Raw genomic sequence first — 18,589 nt, 5'->3', positions numbered from 1 at the left:
CGCCACTGCCCAGGAGTTGGTAGCATCTTGTGTTAGCATATTGTGGGTTCAGTCCTCAGCATGATATAAAACAGTGCATGGTGACTCATGCTTGTGATCCCAGCACTCTAAAGGTGGAGGAAGGAGGATCAGTTTAAGTCCATCCTCAGAATTCTGAGTTCAAAGCCAACCTGAGCTACATGAGACACTATCTCAAAAAAATAAAAAGAATATAGAAAAATAAAATATGCTTCAATAGTCATAAACTATGTGTGATAACCAATTATTAGCATTGATAAACTTTTGATAAGCTTGCTAATAAAAATGTCAATACTTGTCAGTACTTTCTCCCCTAAATAACAGTTACATCAGAGAAACCTCCAGGCATAGTTTGTTTTTGTTTTTGTTTTTGTTCTTTTTTTCGGAGCTGGGGACCGAACCCAGGGCCTTGCGCTTCCTAGGCAAGCGCTCTACCACTGAGCTAAATCCCCAACCCCGCATAGTTTGTTTTTACACTCACTCTGTGTGTGTGTGTGTGTGTGTGTGTGTGTGTGTGTGTGTGTGTGTGTGTGTGTGTGTGTCTGTCTGTCTGTCTGTCTGTCTGTCTGTCTGTGTGTCTGTGTGTCTGTCTGTCTGTCTGTCTATCTGTCTGTCCTGTCTACATGTATGTATATACACCATATGCATACCTGATGCCCTTTGAAGTCAGAAGAGGGCACTGAATCCCCTAGAACTGGACTTAGAGACAGTTGTGAGCTACCATTCAGGTGTTATAAGAGCAGCAAGTCCTTTAAACCACTGAGTCATCTTTCCAGGCCCTAGACATAGCTATTTATATAGTCAAAATATCTTAGTTATCACAGTAAATCAGTAGCCTATGAAAAGAACCCAAGGTTTATTCTACTGCGTGCGTCTAATGTACATGACCATTCTTGCCTTTTCCTTCTAAGAGAGGAGAGTCTGATGAAGGCAGCCTTCCTTCAGAACCTGGTAGAAGACAGAACGGAGTCAGCGCTGTCATATTATGAATTCCTCCTGCACATACAGCAGCAAGTGAACAAGTGACGAGTCGTGGGCTGCTGAGGAACCACTTTCAGAGTTCCTGGGGATACAGTACCTTCCTTTCCTCCTTAAAATTGTGAACAAATGTGATGATGATTACGATGTTTCACTGTGATTTTAACCAACTATAGCAAATAAAGGACCACAGCTGAGGGTCAGACGTGCAACTCCAAAATACTGTATTTTTCAAATCAAAATAGATGTCTACACGATTGGAAACCTTTTTTTCCCCTTTGCTGCCAACTATGTTTGAGTTGTTATGGATTGAAATGAGACAATATTGCAGAGGCAAAGTACATTTTATAAAATAAAGACTTCTGTGTTCTGCATTTCTATTTCTCATTTTTTTTTTATTAGTTTTTGGCTGCTACATTTAAAAAACCTCACAAGACTACGTGTTGCAGGGAGTTTCAAGTCTATCAATAATGATCTTTTTCAAATTGGGAAATCCAAAAGTCAACAGACTGTAGAAAAGCTGGAATCCATTCCCTTTACATGTTTGGTTTTTGCCCCACCCCCCACCTTTTTTTAAGGAAGGCAAAAGATCATGTTAACTAAAGTTGGAGTAAGCCAGCTCTGGTCCTGCTTGGGAAGAACATAAAGTAACTGTCAAGCTTTAAAGTCTGTCAGTATTTTCTCTACTTGAACAAAGTCACTTTAATTTGAGGTGAAAACTAATTAGGTGGTTTTCTGCTGTTTTATTCTGCCATGAATAGAATTTGAGCTGTCTTCATGAAGATCCCAGGACTGGTATTGAAGTAGGAGCCCGTTGCCTTGACCCACTGAGTGGGCTTTTGTTTGGTCCATTCCTGCTGTGATTGATAAAGAGTTGTGACTGTGGCACACCAGAGTGACAGCAGCTGAAAGTTCCATCAATGCAGCCTTAGAGTACATTAGCATTTCTCTAAGGAGTTTAATAATTACATTGGAAGCCACTCATGTATTCTGAGATATTAAAACCTGTTAAAAGTGTGGATGTTGCTGTCTGAGTTGGTGGACATTAAGATTGTACAAATCCATCATATTAAAGTTATAAAAGAAACTTGATTTCTTAACATGCTCTAAAGACTGCTTGTTTTGATTCAGTTAGATTACAGTCAAACTATCAGATGGCTTTTGTTTACAAATAGGTAAATTATCCGTGTGTATTTAAGTGCTGTGTTGTCTTTAAGGGTTTGCCTCAGTTTTCACAGGTTCATCATCGTGTATGAACTTCTCCAGTAATGTCTGTGTGTAAGACTCAGAGATTTTTTCTGTTTTTTGTTTTCATAGATTAGAAACGTGTTTACAGTCTCCGTCTCAATGATCACCAGTGAAATGTAACTTCCAGGCTTACATCCACAGGGGCTGACTTTAACTCCTGGAAGGGAAGCAGCAGGTCCCTGGAGTATAGAGCCACTGCTTGCCAGCGGCTTCCCAGTAACAGGGAGAGTAACAGTGTTAGGGTTCGATCTCTTTTTAAATTCTAAGCCACACAGCATGGTGGTTCATGATCCTTACTCTGGTATTTAAGAGGCTAAAGCAGGAGATTGCTAGCTTGGCTACATAGCAAGTGCGAGACCAGCCAGACTTTGTCTCAAAAAGACAATTGTTTCAGTGTACATATAGTACATTCAATTGAGGTTTGGTGTTTTTTGTTTTTTTTTGTTTGTTTGTTTTTTGTTTTTTGTTTTTTTTTTTTTTGAAAGCTGCTTCATTTATTGAGAAGCAATTTTCAAACTATAACCAATTAAATTTATATTGTTTCTCCTCTTTTTAAGAAACAGCCATTATATACAATGTTCCTTTAAATGAACTAAAGTCTTCTTTTTAATGTGATTTTAAATGTTAGTGTTTTTTAGGTTCTCTCTTCATAGTAAGGAATCTTCCAGAGGGAAATGTTGCGCTCCTAGGGAAACCTTCCCCGTGCCTTCCCTGAGTGAGTCTGACCCTATTAGCACCTGCTTGGTAGTATATTTCACAAATTTACTTTTAAATTTTATTTTAGATATTATATAATGTGCAATCCAGAGTAATTTTATAACAGTCATAAAAACATAACTATTAAGGTTCACAACCTTGTTCTCTAGACAAGAGAATGAACCTATACTGATATAATTATTTTTTTGCTATGTTGAATGTTTTTCAGTTTTGACTTTTTTTCAGTAAGACACTACCCATCCTACCATCCTGTATTACTTTCTGATGTAAAGCAACTTATATTTACACTATGCCATATTTTTTTTATTGTAGTTGTAAATTATGAAAGATCCTTGAATTTTCTACAGATCTACAACTACTAAAGTAACAGACAAGGGCAATCTTGATATATAAATCTGAGCATGGCAGTTCTACCATAAAAAGTACTCTATTTTTCTAATTTCTAGAATTTTTAAAATAATGTTTCTGTAAGTCTGACATACTAATATTCACTCAAGCAGTAACATTTATTTTAGCTTGCATATATTTTAATTTAATGTAATGTATTGAGTCTAATAGACTGTTTTGCAATAATTAGAGTAAAAGATTTACTTCTTCTAATCAGAGATGCAGAACAGCTCTCATCTAGGGACCACCAAATGTGAGTTCACAGTTTTAACTACTATAAACACAATCCGTACATAGAAAATTTAATTTTGTAAAGTAGCCTGTATGATATTGTAACATTAAGTCCATGTTCTCAAATCAAAAATATGTGTTGACCTCCAGTGTGTTGTGCTCAGTCTTGCTCTGAAATGTTGAGGCAAGATTGGTCTTCCTTTTTACAGATTGTAATTTTCACTGTTTTATTCCTGTTTTTAAAAAAAAGTCATTTGTAACCCATGCAAACAATCGTTTGATCTGTGCTAACTTATAAATTTGGCTATTCAATAAAGTTAATCAAAAGAGCTTATGTACAGTGGCTGGTTATTGAATATAGTCTAGAGTGGTGGCCTCAGCCTTTACAAGGTGCTGTCGTGGGGATAGACTCTCCCATAGCCTCATCTAGCTGCAGACTGACTGCATAGCCAAGGACAGAACCTTGAACTTCTGATCCTGCTGCTTTTACCTCATAAGTACTAGAATTACAAGTGTTCCACTGGGCCTTGATTTATGTGGTACTGAGGAGCAACACAGGGGGCCTTCACTTGAGCTAGGCAAACATTCTACCAATTGAGTCACATCCCCAGCCTTAAAGTAAATTCTTGATGCTCTGCAAGGGTAGCTAGGCTTGAAATTCCAGACTGGAAGGGACATCTTCCAATCTGAATGTTTTGTGCCTGAAAAGATGACTACTGTATATAGTCCCAACTGTTGTTCATTTAAAGATACGCTCCTAGCCTTTGATGGCTTTTCTCCTTACTTTACAGTTGTATTTCCCTGGGCTGTTTATCTTACTTGTCTTCAGGTGACACTGTAATAAGAAGATCCTTGTTCTACAATTCTGGACATTCCTAGCCATCTTCTTTCCAAGTGTTTTATCTGCTTGGGGGGATTTTTGTTTTGTTTTGCAAGAGTCATGGTTGAGGCAAGCAAGCGGAGGAGTAGATAAGCAGCCTGGCCCTGCATTTGGATTGGTAGTGCACGCCCCTTGTGGTAATGCACTTTAGCAGCCATCTCCATTACTCACATATACCTCTGAGAAATGGACCGAGCAACCTCAGACCTGAGCTGCATCATACAACATGTACACCTTTCTCTAAATAAGATTCCCCCAACCTAATAACAAGTAAACTTTGTTTCTTCTCAAATATATTCCCAGGATATTGGATATGACGGATATAAAGGACAGACAAGGGCTGGAGAGACAGCTCATGGAGTGAACGATTACTGCCAAGCTGAAAACCTGAGTTTGATTCCTGGGACATGATTCGGGGTGGCTGCCTCTGACTCCACACACTAATATGTGACATAACATACATCCACACACAAATATGGGACAGAAGTTAGAGTATACTGGCTGATCCAGAGCATGTGCAGTAAGGTAAACTCCTTACCTGAACTTGCAGGGATTATCCCTACTGACCGTATGAGCCCCAGGCATAACTGAGTATATACATAATAAGGTCAGATGCATTTTGGAAAGGGATATGATTATATGACCAAGTCAAACAAAACAGAGCCACCCAAACTGTGTCAGTTGGTAACTAACTCCTCTTGAACTCCATTAAAGGAAGCTCAAACAGTAACCTGGCCCTTAAGTAACCTCGCTCTGGCCCATCATCCATCTTGACAGCAGATTGTTTTCTAAACAGCACTACTGCTTTGCTCTGAATGACACTATCTTACTACTTTTGAAAATTGTGTGAGGCCTTATTTTTCAATTGTTCTGACAAGATGCCAAGAACCTGGGAGTACCCAACCCCAACCATTAATAACAAGTTCTCTCTATGAAGCAATAACTGGTTTGCAATTCACCTATGTAGTCCAGGCAGACCTCAAACTCATTGGCCATCCTGCCTCTGCCACCCAAGTGCTGGATTCCAAGCCTCTGCCACCAAACCTAGCATGTATTTGCTTCTCTATCCAAACCCCGTCTTTACCCTCAGAATTTTATGCAACCCTGGTTTGTTGTTGTTGTTGTTGTTGTTGTTTTGGGGTTTTTTTTTTCCTTTTGTTATTGTTTTAAGGCAGGCTCTTGGGCTTCAGCAGTTAAGAGTACTGACTGGGCTGGAGAAATGGCTCAGTGGTTAAGAGCACTGACTGCTCTTCCAGAGGTCCTGAGTTCAAATCCCAGCAACCACATGGTGGCTCACAACCATCTGTAATGAGATCTGATGCCCTCTTCTGGTGCACTCAAATACATAAAATAAAATCTTACTATGTAGCCCTGGCTATCCTGGAACTCACTTTGTAGACCAGGCTGGCTTCGAACTCACAGAGATTCACCTGTCTCTACCTTCTGAGTGCTAGGATTAAAGGTGTGAGCCACCATACTTAGCCCTGTTTTCCTTAATTCCTGTTTTTGCCTAAACTGGATTTTATTCTTGATTTTATTTATTTATTTTTTTTGTTCTTTTTTTCGGAGCTGGGGACCGAACCCAGGGCCTTGAGCTTCCTAGGCAAGCGCTCTACCACTGAGCTAAATCCCCAACCCCTATTTTTGATTTTATACTTGTATGGCTGTATTTTTTTTATTTCCAAGATTGATTTTAATAGCCTTGTGTTTTTAATTCACTTTTCATTTTGCTCAATATTTTTTGTTGTTGTTTTATTTTTCAAAACAGGGTCTCTTTCTGTAGTCCTGGCTACTCTGGAACTCACTCTGTAGGCCAAATGGCCTTGAAATCACAAAATCCAACTGCTTCTGCCTCCCAAGTGCTGGGATTAAAGGCATGTGCCACAACCATCAGACTCAATATGTTTTTAGTGCATACAATCCACTTATTTCTGAACATCTCAAACACTTACTTTTACAGCTTTCTGTAAGATTCTCAAGGCAGGCATGTGTATAAAGCCAGTCAGGGCTACACAGAGACTGTCTCAGAAAACAAAGGTGAAGAGTGACAGAGGGTGACACAGGACTTGGACTTCTGGCCTCCACACATTATATACATAGAATGTTGTAACACACACAAAAAAGGCACAGAAGTACGCACACACAGACATAATAAACAGTTTTCTAAATTGGAGGTCAGGAAAGCAGTCGAGCTCAGCAATGAAATTTGTGAGCTGCTACACAAAGAAAACATGTTCATACTTCTATGGCTCAAATGATACCTGAAGACTTCTTGTAGCAGACATTTTTATTCCCTTTCTCCCTAACTACCATCCCTATCAAGGTGAGATCACAGGTTTAGGACAATGACTTTTTCGTGCCTTTGAAAGAAGATGAAATGGGTAGGTGAACATGCTGCTTATGTAGAAGTGGCCAAGTATCTGACCAAAGCAAAGGAGATGTGAGAAATTGGTTTTGTTGTTTTTCTATCAAAGGTAGATAGTCTGCCATGGGTCAATATTCCATAAATTTTTTCAACTACCCCCAATAAAAGAAAGCTGTTTCACTTTTAAAAATTTAAGAAAAAAACAAAAACAAAAACAAAATCTTCTCCACCTCGTAAAGTTTTGTTTTGTTTATAAACTGCACACATCCTGTCTCCTCCCTCCTGAATTCCCTGCCGCCTGGAATACAGACCTTTAACCCCATTCCTTTGAGTTTATTCTTTTAGAACTAGCCAATCATGAAGGTCAGACCCCAGCCAATGGGGAAAAGTCACCATGGTTTGGATCCTGAAACGCCCTTTTTACAAATTGAACGTGCCTTGTAGAGCTACTTAGCTTTGTTTGTTTCTAGCAAACACAAAATGAAAGCAGAAATGCCAAACTTCATCTTTAGTCACCTGTGGCCCCAGAGAGAAGTCAATGATTTTTAGCCAATGCAACTTGTAAACATCTGTTTTGGGGAAGAAGGGATACAGAACACCATCACCAAATAAGTCTCATTTGTAATAAACACATAAGGAAAACCTGTGAAGAAACCAGACATACACTTGGAAAAGCAGAGTCCTTAATGTTAATAGCATCAAACACACACTGCAGTGATTTGCTCCCTAAACCATCCTCTAATTACGCATTTCCGCCCACGAATAAGGCCGGCACAGTGTCTGGACACAAGCGCCTGGCGCTTCAACCTCCATTTTGCTTTCTGGCATTCTTGTAGTTAAAAGCTCCGCCTCACTTGGCATGTCTGGTCTACATTTCACGCCAGACTCCGATTCTGTACACCTCCGAGCAAACATCACTGACAACATAAGCAAGTATACATGCGGTGAAGGCAAGGACTGATCTAAGAGCCAGACGAGGCCCGCAGGTACCCGACGTCCCACGACGGCCTTGACCCAAAATGGTGGACAAAGCCCTTCGCACAGCCTAGACTGGCAACGCATTGCGCATGCGCGGCTGTCCGAGATGCCCTGATCCAAGATGGCGGCCAGAGTCTGACGGGGTACGGGCTTGACGTGTTACTGAGCACGCTCAGTCTTCTGTCACTCTGTGAGTCAAGACCGCAGCGGGGGCGGGCTGCTCGGTCTTTCCTGAGAGGCGGGAGCGTGTACGCATGCTCAGTGAGCAGTCTCGACTATTCGTTGGGCGTAGCTACACCTGAGACTGACGTTGAGTTTGGGTAATGGTTTGTCCTGTTCTCCACCTTGAACACGTCTACTCCTGAACTAGAGGGAAGTCGACTTATGTGAGGTATTTATAGTTTTCAGAATCCCGCACTGGGCAGGGTAGCGCTCGTGATCCCAGCGCTCAGGAGCCTGGTGGGGATCGCCTCAAGTTCTGTGCGACAGCAAGATCCTGCCCCAAAACAAAAAGTCCAGAGCTGGAGACGGGAAGAGTGGGGGCCATCCAAGGGCAGGCCGGGAACCTACAATTTAATCACTTTAATGGGTGTGTACTTTCAGTTTTACTTAGGATTTGTGGCTCAGTGGTAGAGCCCTTGCGTAGCACCTGGAGGTTTTGGATTTGGTCCCTAGCACCGGAAATAAACAGTTAAAAGAAAACAAAGAAGGGCAGAGTAGATAATCCCAACTCTGGAAAGGGGGAAATAGGAGGGTAAGGGATTCAAGCCACCTTCTGAGAGTTGCAGGCCAGTCTGGGCTTCATAAGACCTTATTTTATAAATAAAAAGGTAAATAACAAAATCAGATGACCAAATGTACGGGTTTATTTAGTGGACTCTGTGTAGTAAGTGAATTCGTGGCTCAGTAGAAGTATTGCCACCTTTTTTTTTTTTTTTTTTTTTTTTTTCCGGAGCTGGGGACCGAACCCAGGGCCTTGTGCTTGCTAGGCAAGTGCTCTACCGCTGAGCTAAATCCCCAGCCCCAGTCTTGCCACCTTTAATCATCCCGAAGCATGGATGAAATTCCATCATAGTTTCTTAGTTATTATCCTTTGGCAGTTTCATCCGTGTGTTCTAATGCGCTTTTCAGCCCTCATTACCCTCTCATCCCACCCCACTGAAGCCCCTTTCCCTTCTATTTTCATATCTATAGATTCTTAAAAATTGTGGATGTATATGATACATCAGTGGGAGTGCCTGCCTGCTATATGGTACATGTGTAAGAGTAGAGGACAACTTTCTGAAGTTGAGTCCCTCTTTTTCCTCCTCCTTTCTTCCTCCTTCTTGTGGTTGAGACAAGGTCTCTTTCTGTAGCCCTGACTGTCCTGGAACTTGCTTTGTAGACCAAGCTAGCTCTGAACACACAGATCCTCTTGCCTCTGCCTACTAAGTTCTACACACAGATCCTCTTGCCTCTGCCTACTAAGTTCTGGGACTAAAGACAGGTGTCACCAAGCCAAGCCTGGCTGCTCCTTCCACTGTTATGTGAGTTCTGGAATTGAACTCAGGTCATTATCCGTACATGGCTAGTTCCTTTACCAACTAACAGTGCGTGCGTGTACCCACTGAGTTTAGGGTATTTATATGAGCATGGATAGGGTTTTATTTACTGGAGCATAGACAGTTTAATGTTGGCTACACCATTGAGGGAAAAAACAAGTCCCCCCAACCAGCAGCCATTATTTACCTATATGTTTTCAAGAATAGGTGAGATTCTTCAATTCTAAAGTGATTTTCAGTGGAAATCTAGATCCTCTCCAAGAGCAACCAGTGCTCTTAACCACCAACACCTCCACTGAAAGCCTTTATTAAATTCCTAAGACTATGATTTTTATTTTATGGCAAGTGTCTCTTAAATGATAGTCCCTTATCCTGTCATTTAGACACTCTAGGACTAGTTGCTATTCTATAGAAACCCCTCTGTTTCTATGTTGATCTCGTTTTGTATTCCCTTGCTAGCTTGCCTATAACTGGTTCCATAGGACATTTTACGTATAAGATAATGTCATCTTCAAATAGTTTGGACTTTATAGTCCAAATGCTTTTTCTTACTTTTTTTGTTTTGGTTTGGTTTTTGAGACCGTTTTTCTGGCAGTAGCCCTGGCTGTCCTGGTCTAGCTCTGTAGACCAGACTTCCCTTGAACTCACAGAAATTTGCCTGCCTCTGTCTCCCCAGTGCTGGGGCTAAAGGTGTGCTCTGCCACCGCCACCGTCATTTAGTGATTTTTTTTTCCTTTCCATTAATTTTATTTCCCTAACTGGCATCTTTAGTACAGTACTGAATAGAAGTGGCAGAAAGGACTCCTGCATTTCGAAACTTTATCTCATCCAAAAGATGGAGACATGATCTTGCCTTGTTTGTCGTTTTCAGAAGAGAAGCTTTTAGCTTGCAGGATGTTATTATTGTTGTTGTTGTTGTTGTTGTTTAACTTTTGGAAAGGGGGGTGTTTTTAAAGACAGCATCTCAGACTATAGCCCAGGCTGGCTGGAACTCACTATGTAGCGCAGGTGGTGGCTGCAAATCCCTGAGAGTCTTCCTGCCCCAATCTCCCAGTGCTGGAACCAGGTGCAAGCTACCGTGCTGTGGTGGTCTTTGACATTAACTTGTAAACGTGTTTTGGATTTGTTGGTGGTGGTGTGCTTTTTCAGATTAAGGAAATCCCCCTGTCTTTGTATTTTCTGTTTTTAATCAATGGGAATATGGTAGGTTTTTGTCAAATTCCTTTTCTGAACCTATTGAAATTATCTAGGTGACAAACAGCTCTCCCTTTGTTACATAAATAGGACAAAAACCCCAGAGATTTGGGAAACATGTATGCAGATTTAGTGTATGAGAGATACATCATTTTAAATCAGTGGGGTAGAGGTGAAATCTTAATAAATATAGCTAGGTGTGATGGCTAATGCCTATAATACCAGCAGGTAGAGGCTATGGTAGAAGGGATTGGACGGGCTGGGGATTTAGCTCAGCGGTAGAGCGCTTACCTAGGAAGCGCAAGGCCCTGGGTTCGGTCCCCAGCTCCGAAAAAAAAAAAAGAACCAAAAAAAAAAAAATTTACATCAATTTGGGCTGGAGAGATGGCTCAGTGGTTAAGAGCAACGACTGCTCTTCCAGAGGTCCTGAGTTCAATTCCCAGCAACCACATGGTGGTTCTCAACAATCTGTAATGGGATCCAATGCTCTCTTCTAGTGTGTCTGAAGAGAGCTACAGTGTACTCATATACATAAAATAAATGAATCTTTAAAAAAAAAAAAAAAAGGGCTGGAGAGATGGCTCAGTGGTTAAGAGCACTGACTGCTCTTCCAGAGGACCTGAGTTCAAATCCCAGCAACCACATGGTGGCTCACAACCATCTGATCCCCTCTTCTGCTGTGTCTGAAGACAGCCACAGTGTACTCATGTATATACATAATAAATAAATCTTTAAAAAAAAAAAAAAAGAAGGGATTGGGATTTCAAGGCTAACCTGGGTGTTAGAGTCTCAAAACTTTTGGGCTGGAGCAATGGCTCAGTGGTTAAGAGCACTGACTGCTCTTCCAGAGGTCCTGAGTTCAATTCCCAGCAACCACATGGTGGCTCACAACCATTTGTAATGGGATCTGATGCCCTCTTCTGGTGTGTACCTGAAGTCAGCTACAGTGTACTCATATAAATAAAAATGAATCTTTTTTTAAAATAAATAAAATATAAAATAAAATTTTCATGAACTGACTTGATGTTTCATTTGCTTGGTGTCTCACTCCAGGAACCATACATAGATAGAATATAATGTCTGGAAGCTTCTACTTTGTAATTGTCGGCCACCATGATAATCCAGTGTTTGAAATGGAATTTCTGCCAGCTGGGAAGACAGAATCCAAAGATGAGCATCGTCATCTGAACCAGTTCATAGCTCATGCTGCTCTGGACCTCGTTGACGAAAACATGTGGCTCTCCAACAATATGTACTTAAAAACTGTGGACAAGTTCAATGAGTGGTTTGTCTCGGCCTTCGTCACTGCTGGCCACATGAGGCTCATCATGCTTCACGATGTGAGGCAAGAAGATGGAATCAAGAACTTCTTCACTGACGTCTACGATCTATACATCAAGTTCGCCATGAATCCCTTTTATGAACCCAATTCTCCTATTCGGTCAACTGCATTTGAAAGAAAAGTTCAGTTTCTTGGGAAGAAACATCTTTTAAGCTAAATGCAGAAACCTTCAGAATCAGAGTGGGTTATGCTCAGAAGTGTATGTGTTGTACTCCTCGGTAAAATAGCCTGGCAAGCTCTACATGTCTCAGCTTACCTGTATAGCATGAAATTTCTCTTCTGTTTAAAAACCTCATCTTTTCATGTTATCACAATTAGTATTTATCTGGGAACAATTGTCACTAATATTTTATTTCAAAAATTAATAAGCCTATAACTTTTCTGATTGAGATAATTAAAAAAAAATCTTACATTCCTTTTAAGTGTATGAATGCTTTTCCTGCATACATATATATACACCATCTTCATGACTGGTACTCGAAGAGGTCAGAAGAGGGCATGGAGTCCCCAGGAATCGGGCCTACTGATGGTTATGAACCACTCACGTGGGTGTTACCGATGAAACCTGCAAGAACAAAAACTATGTCAAACCACTAAAGCACCTGTCCAGCCCCGTACTGACATAATGTTATCTTACAGTGTAAAAGTTCAAAAACTAATGCTGGGGATGGCTCTGTGCTTAGTTGTGCTAGAGCGTTCCATTCTTCCAGAGCACCCCAGGTCAGTTTTCTACACCCACATCAGGCAGGTTACAACCACCTGTAAGCCCAGCACCCTTTCTGCCTCCACAGCCAATGCACTGTGGTGCGTATATCTGCGTGCAGACACATGCCAGTATACATAATTACAATATATACAATCTTTGATTCCAGCACTCAGGAGATCCTGACTCCAAAAACAAACCACCAAAATGAAGATAGATGATACATACATACTTGGTAGATAGATGATAGACAGACAGACGATAGACAAATAGCTGGCTGGAGAGATGGCTCAGTGGTTAAGAGTACTTGTTGCGGGGTTGGGGATTTAGCTCAGCGGTAGAGCGCTTGCCTAGCGAGCACAAGGCCCTGGGTTCGGTCCCCAGCTCCGAAAAAAAGAAAAAAAAAAAAAAAAAAGAGTACTTGTTGCTTTATAAGAGGACCTGGTTTTGAGTCCTGGCACCTGCATGGTGATTCATAACCATCTATAACTTCAGTTCCAGATCTGAGATCCCCTTCTGGACTCCTGGGCCACCACACACATACATACATGCCAACAGATGCTCATACACATAAAACAGCATAATTTACGGGGCTTCAGCACGCAACCTTTAATCCCTGCACTCACTTGGAAGGCGGAGGTAGTCAGATCTCTTCAAGTTGAGTCCAACCTGCTCTACAGAGCAAGCACTGGGACACCCAAGGCTACACAAAGAAACCCTGTCTTGAAAAACAAAAAAAATAAAAAAAAATAAAATTTAAAGGCAAAGGACTGGAGCCAGCATGTTGGTATGTAACCTTTAATCCCAGCACTCCAAAGGCAGAGGCAGGTGGATGTGTGAGTTCAAAGCCAGCCTGGTTTACAAAGTGAGTTCCACAACAGCCAAGGCTACACAGAGAAACTATCTGCAAAACAATAAACTAAAAACCAAAACAAAGTACTAGAAGTGGCTCAGTGGTTGGATACCCGCCTACTATTCGTGCATGAGACCCTGGGTTCTGTCCCCTAATACTTCAAAAACACTTTTTTCCTAGCGAAAAGCATCGTTTACTGCAGTCCATACTGCTGTGGTGGTGTGCTGCACTCTTCCTTGTGACAAGTGGGAACTATTGACAGTTTTAAGAGAAAGATCAGAGAAGACGTACTTCACAATACGATTTAACAAACCAGGTCTGGACCTGGCAGGGCAATCCCTGTACTGTAGTGCCAGCTCCTTGAGAGGCTAAGACAGGTCAGCAGGAATGTGTTGCTGTAAATATTAAAAAATAAATCTGTACCTTTTACCCCTCATTAGTGCTGGCACCCGTGGGGCCGCATGACACTGCAGGGTATCCTTTTCTCAGTGGCTCCATGCTGCCCCCAGGTACTCTCAGACCTGGGCAGTCTGCAGCGAGCCATTCCAGCATGGCACCTTGCCACTCTGGTCCGTGGAGTTAGTTCCGGCACCCATGGGGCCATAAGAAACTAACCATAATTTATCTCTAGTTAGTGTCAAGCTCTCTAACTCCAGCTACCCGGTAAAATCAGGGCTCTAGAAGTCCAGCATGGGGCTGGCCTATTGTGGCTCCCTGCCACGGACTCTGCCCACACTCTCAATTACCTGTGGAAATCATGACTCAATAAACTGCAACCCAACAATCAGATTTATAAGTTAAATTCTCACTCCATAATACAACCCAAACAATAAACTCACAACCAAATGATAAGGATATAAACTGCCCACCTAGATAAGATAAATTTACCTGTAGAAATCCACCCCTTAAGAACTATACAGGGCTGGAGAGATGGCTCAGTGGTTAAGAGCACTGACTGCTCTTCCAAAGGTACCAAGTTCAATTCCCAGCAACCACATGGTGGCTCACAACCATCTGTAATGGGATCTGATGCCCTTTTCCGGTGTGCCTGAAGACAGTTACAGTGTGCTCATGTGTATAAAATAAATAAATCTTTAAAAAAATATATACATAACTACCTAGGGCCATTCAAGACCACCCGGATCTGAGTCATCCTTCATCTCCATCTTTTTTTTTCTTTTCCCGGAGCTGGGGACCAAACCCAGGGCCTTGTGCTTGCTAGGCAAGTGCTCTACCACTGAGCTAAACCCCCAACCCCTATTCATCTCCATCTTGATTCTCCTTCTCCTTCCCCTTCTTTCTTGCCTTACAAAAAATTTGTCCCTGCCTTGTTTTTTTACTGTCCAATCATGGTCTTGACCTAACTTGTGCCAGCCCTCACCTGCAAATAGACATCAACCTACAGGAATGTTTGAATTTAAGACTAGCCTGGGGTTGGAGAGATGGCTCAGTAGTTAAGAGCACTGATTGCTCTTCCAGAGGTCCTGAGTTCAAATCCTAGCAACCACATGGTGGCTCACAACCACCTGTAATGAGATGTGATGTCCTCTTCTGGTGTGTCTGAAGACAGCTACAGTGTACTTACAAATAATAAATAAATCTTAAAAAAAAAAAAAGACTAGCCTGGACAACACAGACTTCAACATTGTTCAAAAAAATTAACTTTTGTTTTCCATTATGGTCATTACATTTTATGTATGTGGTGTTTTGTCTGCATGTATGTCTATGTACCATGTGTATGCCTGGTACCCACAGAGCCCAAGAGATCATCAGATCCCATGGAACTGGAGTTACAAACAATTGTGAGCCTCCTTGTAGGTGCTAGGAAAAATGAGGGACTTCTGAAAGAGAAGCCAGTGCTCTTAATTCTGAGCCATCTCTCCAGCCCATGGATCTGTTCTTGATAACAGAGTAGAAGATAAGTTACATAAAAATATCACAGCTAGGGGCTGGGGATTTAGCTCAGTGGTAGAGCGCTTACCTAGGAAGCACAAGGCCCTGGGTTCGGTCCCCAGCTCCAAAAAAAAGAACCAAAAAAAAAAAAATATCACAGCTAGGTGATAGTGGTGATGCACACCCTCAATCCCAGCACTCAGAAGACAGAGGCAGGGGGATCTCTGAGTTGAAGGCTAGCCTGGTCTACAGAGAGTTCCAGGACAGCCAGGACTACACTGAGAAACAGAACTATGACAACCAAATGCAACACATGTTTCTCCCCTTCCCAGAAGCAAAGCTAAGATTTGGTAATGGACAACTTCCATGCAAGAAAAAGAGTGAGCAGATTCTGCCCTGTTTCCCCTAGCTAAAAGGCCTTGACAGCTTGGCCTGTAATGAGCCTACCACAAAAACCCATCAGGAAAACACAAAACACAAAAACCAAACAGACCTGAGCACCCACTGTGGCCTTTCCTGACCTACTGAGTCACCTGACCCGTCACTGAAATGGTCTCTGCTCTTCAGGCACAGTGTGGGGATCATAGCTGCCTTGCTAGATGACCACAGCAGTTAAATGAGGTATCCAGTAAACTTAATACCCAGGCTGCCAGGTCCAGCCACAACGCTTGTGGTCAGGTTGAGGCAGCTTCTCCCCATCTCTGACTGCATGGTCATCACATCTGAGACCTATCCTGTTGTTACTTGCATGTAATCCAGCAGGACTCTCACTGGCTGAGACTTCTGTGGAACGTGATGGGGTAGGGTTCTGGTGTTAACCGTGTCTGCCCAGCTGTGGAAAACACATCTCTGGCCTGGGGAATCATGGGCTCTGTGAACACAGATATTGCCTTCTAGAGTGCAGTATGGGATTCAAGGATAGAGCACAAAACACAGAAGCAAGTGCAGAGGATGTGAATATCCAGTGTTGGCTGCTACAGAAATTAATTGTATTTTGCAATAAACTTGCTGCTAAGTGTTTTCCTGCAGGGGGCGCTGTCCACTCAGTGACCCGCAACTGACTTGCTGGGAGCAGGGAAGTCTTCACAGCCAAATGCTGACATGTTCTTTGCTGTGTGTTACTTATTAAATTGTTGGCTTGGCCATAAGCAGTCTCAGACGGATTAAGCAAACTGTTCTTTAAAATTAGGAAGGTGCGCATCTCCTCCTGCACACCTATAATCACTTGAGAAATTTACCACCCCAGCATGTCTACCACAAAACTGCTCAGACGTTTTCAGGTTGTTCCCTCCATCTTCAGAAAAGATCCCGCTGGGGCCTGGACCTTTCATCTGTGGTAGAGTGCTTGCCTCAGAGGCATAAGACTGGGTTAGATTTCCCAGCTCCATAACAAAAGCAAAAGAAGTAATAGAGTGACACCTCTATTAACTACCTCCTCTTATCCGCGGGACTGTGTTCTAATTCCTGCCCCTGGGAGATTCCTTTATTGTTTTATCATTGATTTTATGTATGTGTGTGTACACGCATGCTCATGTTCATGTATGTACAGAAACCAGAGTGTCCCTTGGGCACCACCCACCTTTTTAAAAAAACTTATATTTATCTATGTTGTGTAGACTTCCTACGAGAAAACACTTGCGGGAGTTGGCTCTCTCCTTCCACTATGCGAGTTCCTGAGATTAAACTCAGGTAGTCAGATTAGCAGCAGCCACCTTCACTCAATAAGTCATCGTGCTTTTGTCTTGTAAAGGGTTCTTGTTTTGTAATCCTCTTTCAACCTCTCAGATTTGGGGGTTTCAGTCATGGGTATATTTGGCTTCCCCTGTAGGTTCCTGAAACCACAGCAAGAGCTGATTCTCTCTATCATGTGGGCTCCAGGGGCTGAACACGTCAGACTTCGCAGCAAGCACCTTACGCCAGGGAGACATCTCAACAGCCAAATTTTAATAAATTTTAACAGTACCCAGTACCACAGGGGAGATGGGTGTGCCATTTCTGTCTCTTTGCATCCCCAGACCTTCTCCCACCCTGTTTCCAGGAGAGAAACATTTTTGTTTTCCCTTAACTCCCCACCTTCCTGTTCCACGTCATAACCGAGCCAAAGCCACAGAGCCACACAACCACAGACCAAAGTCTGTGGAACCATGAGCACAAATAAACCTTCCCTCCTTATAACAGGATTCTCTCGGGTATTCTGCCAGAGCAACAGAAAACGACTAACTGCAGAAAAGAACAGAAAGGCCAGCCAGCTGCTGCCGTGTCAGGGAGGCCGGAACCAGGAGCCATACAGCACTCCCTGAACTCAGAGAGAAGGAGTACATAATGAGAGAAAGTGATGGAGAGGAGCCATCACCTGAGTGGGAAAGGTCTGGAATGCCCAATCAGGTCAAAACACATCTCCTCCCAGGCAAAGACCGGAGGATGTCTGTGAGTTCAAGGCCAGCTTCATCTTCATAGTGAGTTCCAGGACAGCCAAGGCTATAGAGAGACCCTCTGTCTCAAGAAACAAAACAAAACAAAAACAAACATATGAAAAACCCAATCTGCCCCATAGGCAGGCTTTAAAGTGGTCACATCAGAGCTGTGCACAGAGCTAGTGAGGGCTGGTGGCTGGTGAGAAAAGCTGCCTGGGATGGACCAACCTGGGAGCGGCCAGACACTTGCAAATGTGTTGCAGTAGCTCACAGGGACCAGAGACAAGAGTGGGGCAAAAGAGGAGACATGGGGCATGGGTAAAGTTGTTAGATATCTTAGTTACTTTTGTAATGCTGTGATAAGATGACGAAGGCATCTTACGAAACAGAGTTAATTGGGCTAACAGTTCCAGTTCCAGAAGTTAGAGTCTACAGTGGCAGAGCAAAGGCATGGTGACAGGTGGTTGAAGCAACAGCTGAGGGCTCACATCTCCAGCCACAAGCAGGAGGCAGAGAGAGGGAGGCACAGTGGGAATGACATGAATCTTTTGAAGTGTCTAAGCTTGTCTCCAACTGCCTCCAACAGGGCCACACCTTCTAATCCTTCCCAAACAGTTAGGGTTAGGGTTAGGGTTAGGGTTAGGGTTAGGGTTAGGGTTAGGTTAGGATTAGGGTTAGGGTTAAGGTTAGGGCTAAGGAAAGAGGGGGGCATTCTTGTTCAAATTACTACACCCAGCGAAATGCAGAACTGCCAGTTTTCTTTATTATTATTTTTATTTATTTTGTGGTTTGCATAGGAGCTATTCCCCCACAGAGTGATCCATGAACTCCTGACCCCAGCCTGAGG

General features: G+C 42.5%; 2 protein-coding genes across 7 annotated transcripts in view; both read left to right on the top strand.

The window, feature by feature from the left end:
• Sec24a (SEC24 homolog A, COPII component) overlaps nt 1-3,913 on the top strand; it is a 77,906-nt gene extending 73,993 nt beyond the window's left edge. For 3 of the 4 annotated variants that reach the window (XM_087570289.1, XM_087570288.1, XM_087570287.1), the window contains one exon: nt 930-3,913. In XM_087570289.1, coding sequence (XP_087426415.1) covers nt 930-1,044 — 115 coding nt within the window. In that variant the 3' untranslated portion in view covers nt 1,045-3,913. 4 annotated transcript variants of the gene reach the window in all.
• A 3,984-nt stretch (nt 3,914-7,897) lies between these two features.
• Nucleotides 7,898-12,301, top strand: Trappc2b (trafficking protein particle complex 2B). 3 transcript variants are annotated; one of them, XM_087569225.1, is made up of 2 exons: nt 7,898-7,992; nt 11,591-12,294. In XM_087569225.1, the coding sequence occupies exon 2, from the start codon at nt 11,614-11,616 to the stop codon at nt 12,034-12,036; it is 423 nt and encodes a 140-aa protein (XP_087425351.1). In that variant the 5' UTR covers nt 7,898-7,992; nt 11,591-11,613; the 3' UTR covers nt 12,037-12,294. The 3 variants fall into 3 exon arrangements, with proteins under 3 accessions (XP_087425351.1, NP_001258041.1, NP_001258040.1); NM_001271112.1 differs by lacking the exon at nt 7,898-7,992 and adding an exon at nt 8,047-8,193 and having other exon boundaries at nt 11,591-12,301; NM_001271111.1 differs by lacking the exon at nt 7,898-7,992 and adding an exon at nt 8,047-8,391 and having other exon boundaries at nt 11,591-12,301.
• Nucleotides 12,302-18,589: the final 6,288 nt, after the last annotated feature.

The sequence above is a fragment of the Rattus norvegicus genome, chromosome 10 (genome assembly GCF_021556685.1).
Source record: "Rattus norvegicus strain SHRSP/BbbUtx chromosome 10, alternate assembly SHRSP_T2T, whole genome shotgun sequence".
In the NCBI taxonomy this organism is placed as follows: Eukaryota; Metazoa; Chordata; class Mammalia; order Rodentia; family Muridae; genus Rattus; species Rattus norvegicus.
This window is presented reverse-complemented; position numbering and strand designations above follow the sequence as displayed.

Bases quoted from the DNA above. Each gene is read 5' to 3' on its own strand.
- Trappc2b (NM_001271112.1), top strand. From the start codon at position 11,614: ATGTCTGGAAGCTTCTACTTTGTAATTGTCGGCCACCATGATAATCCA.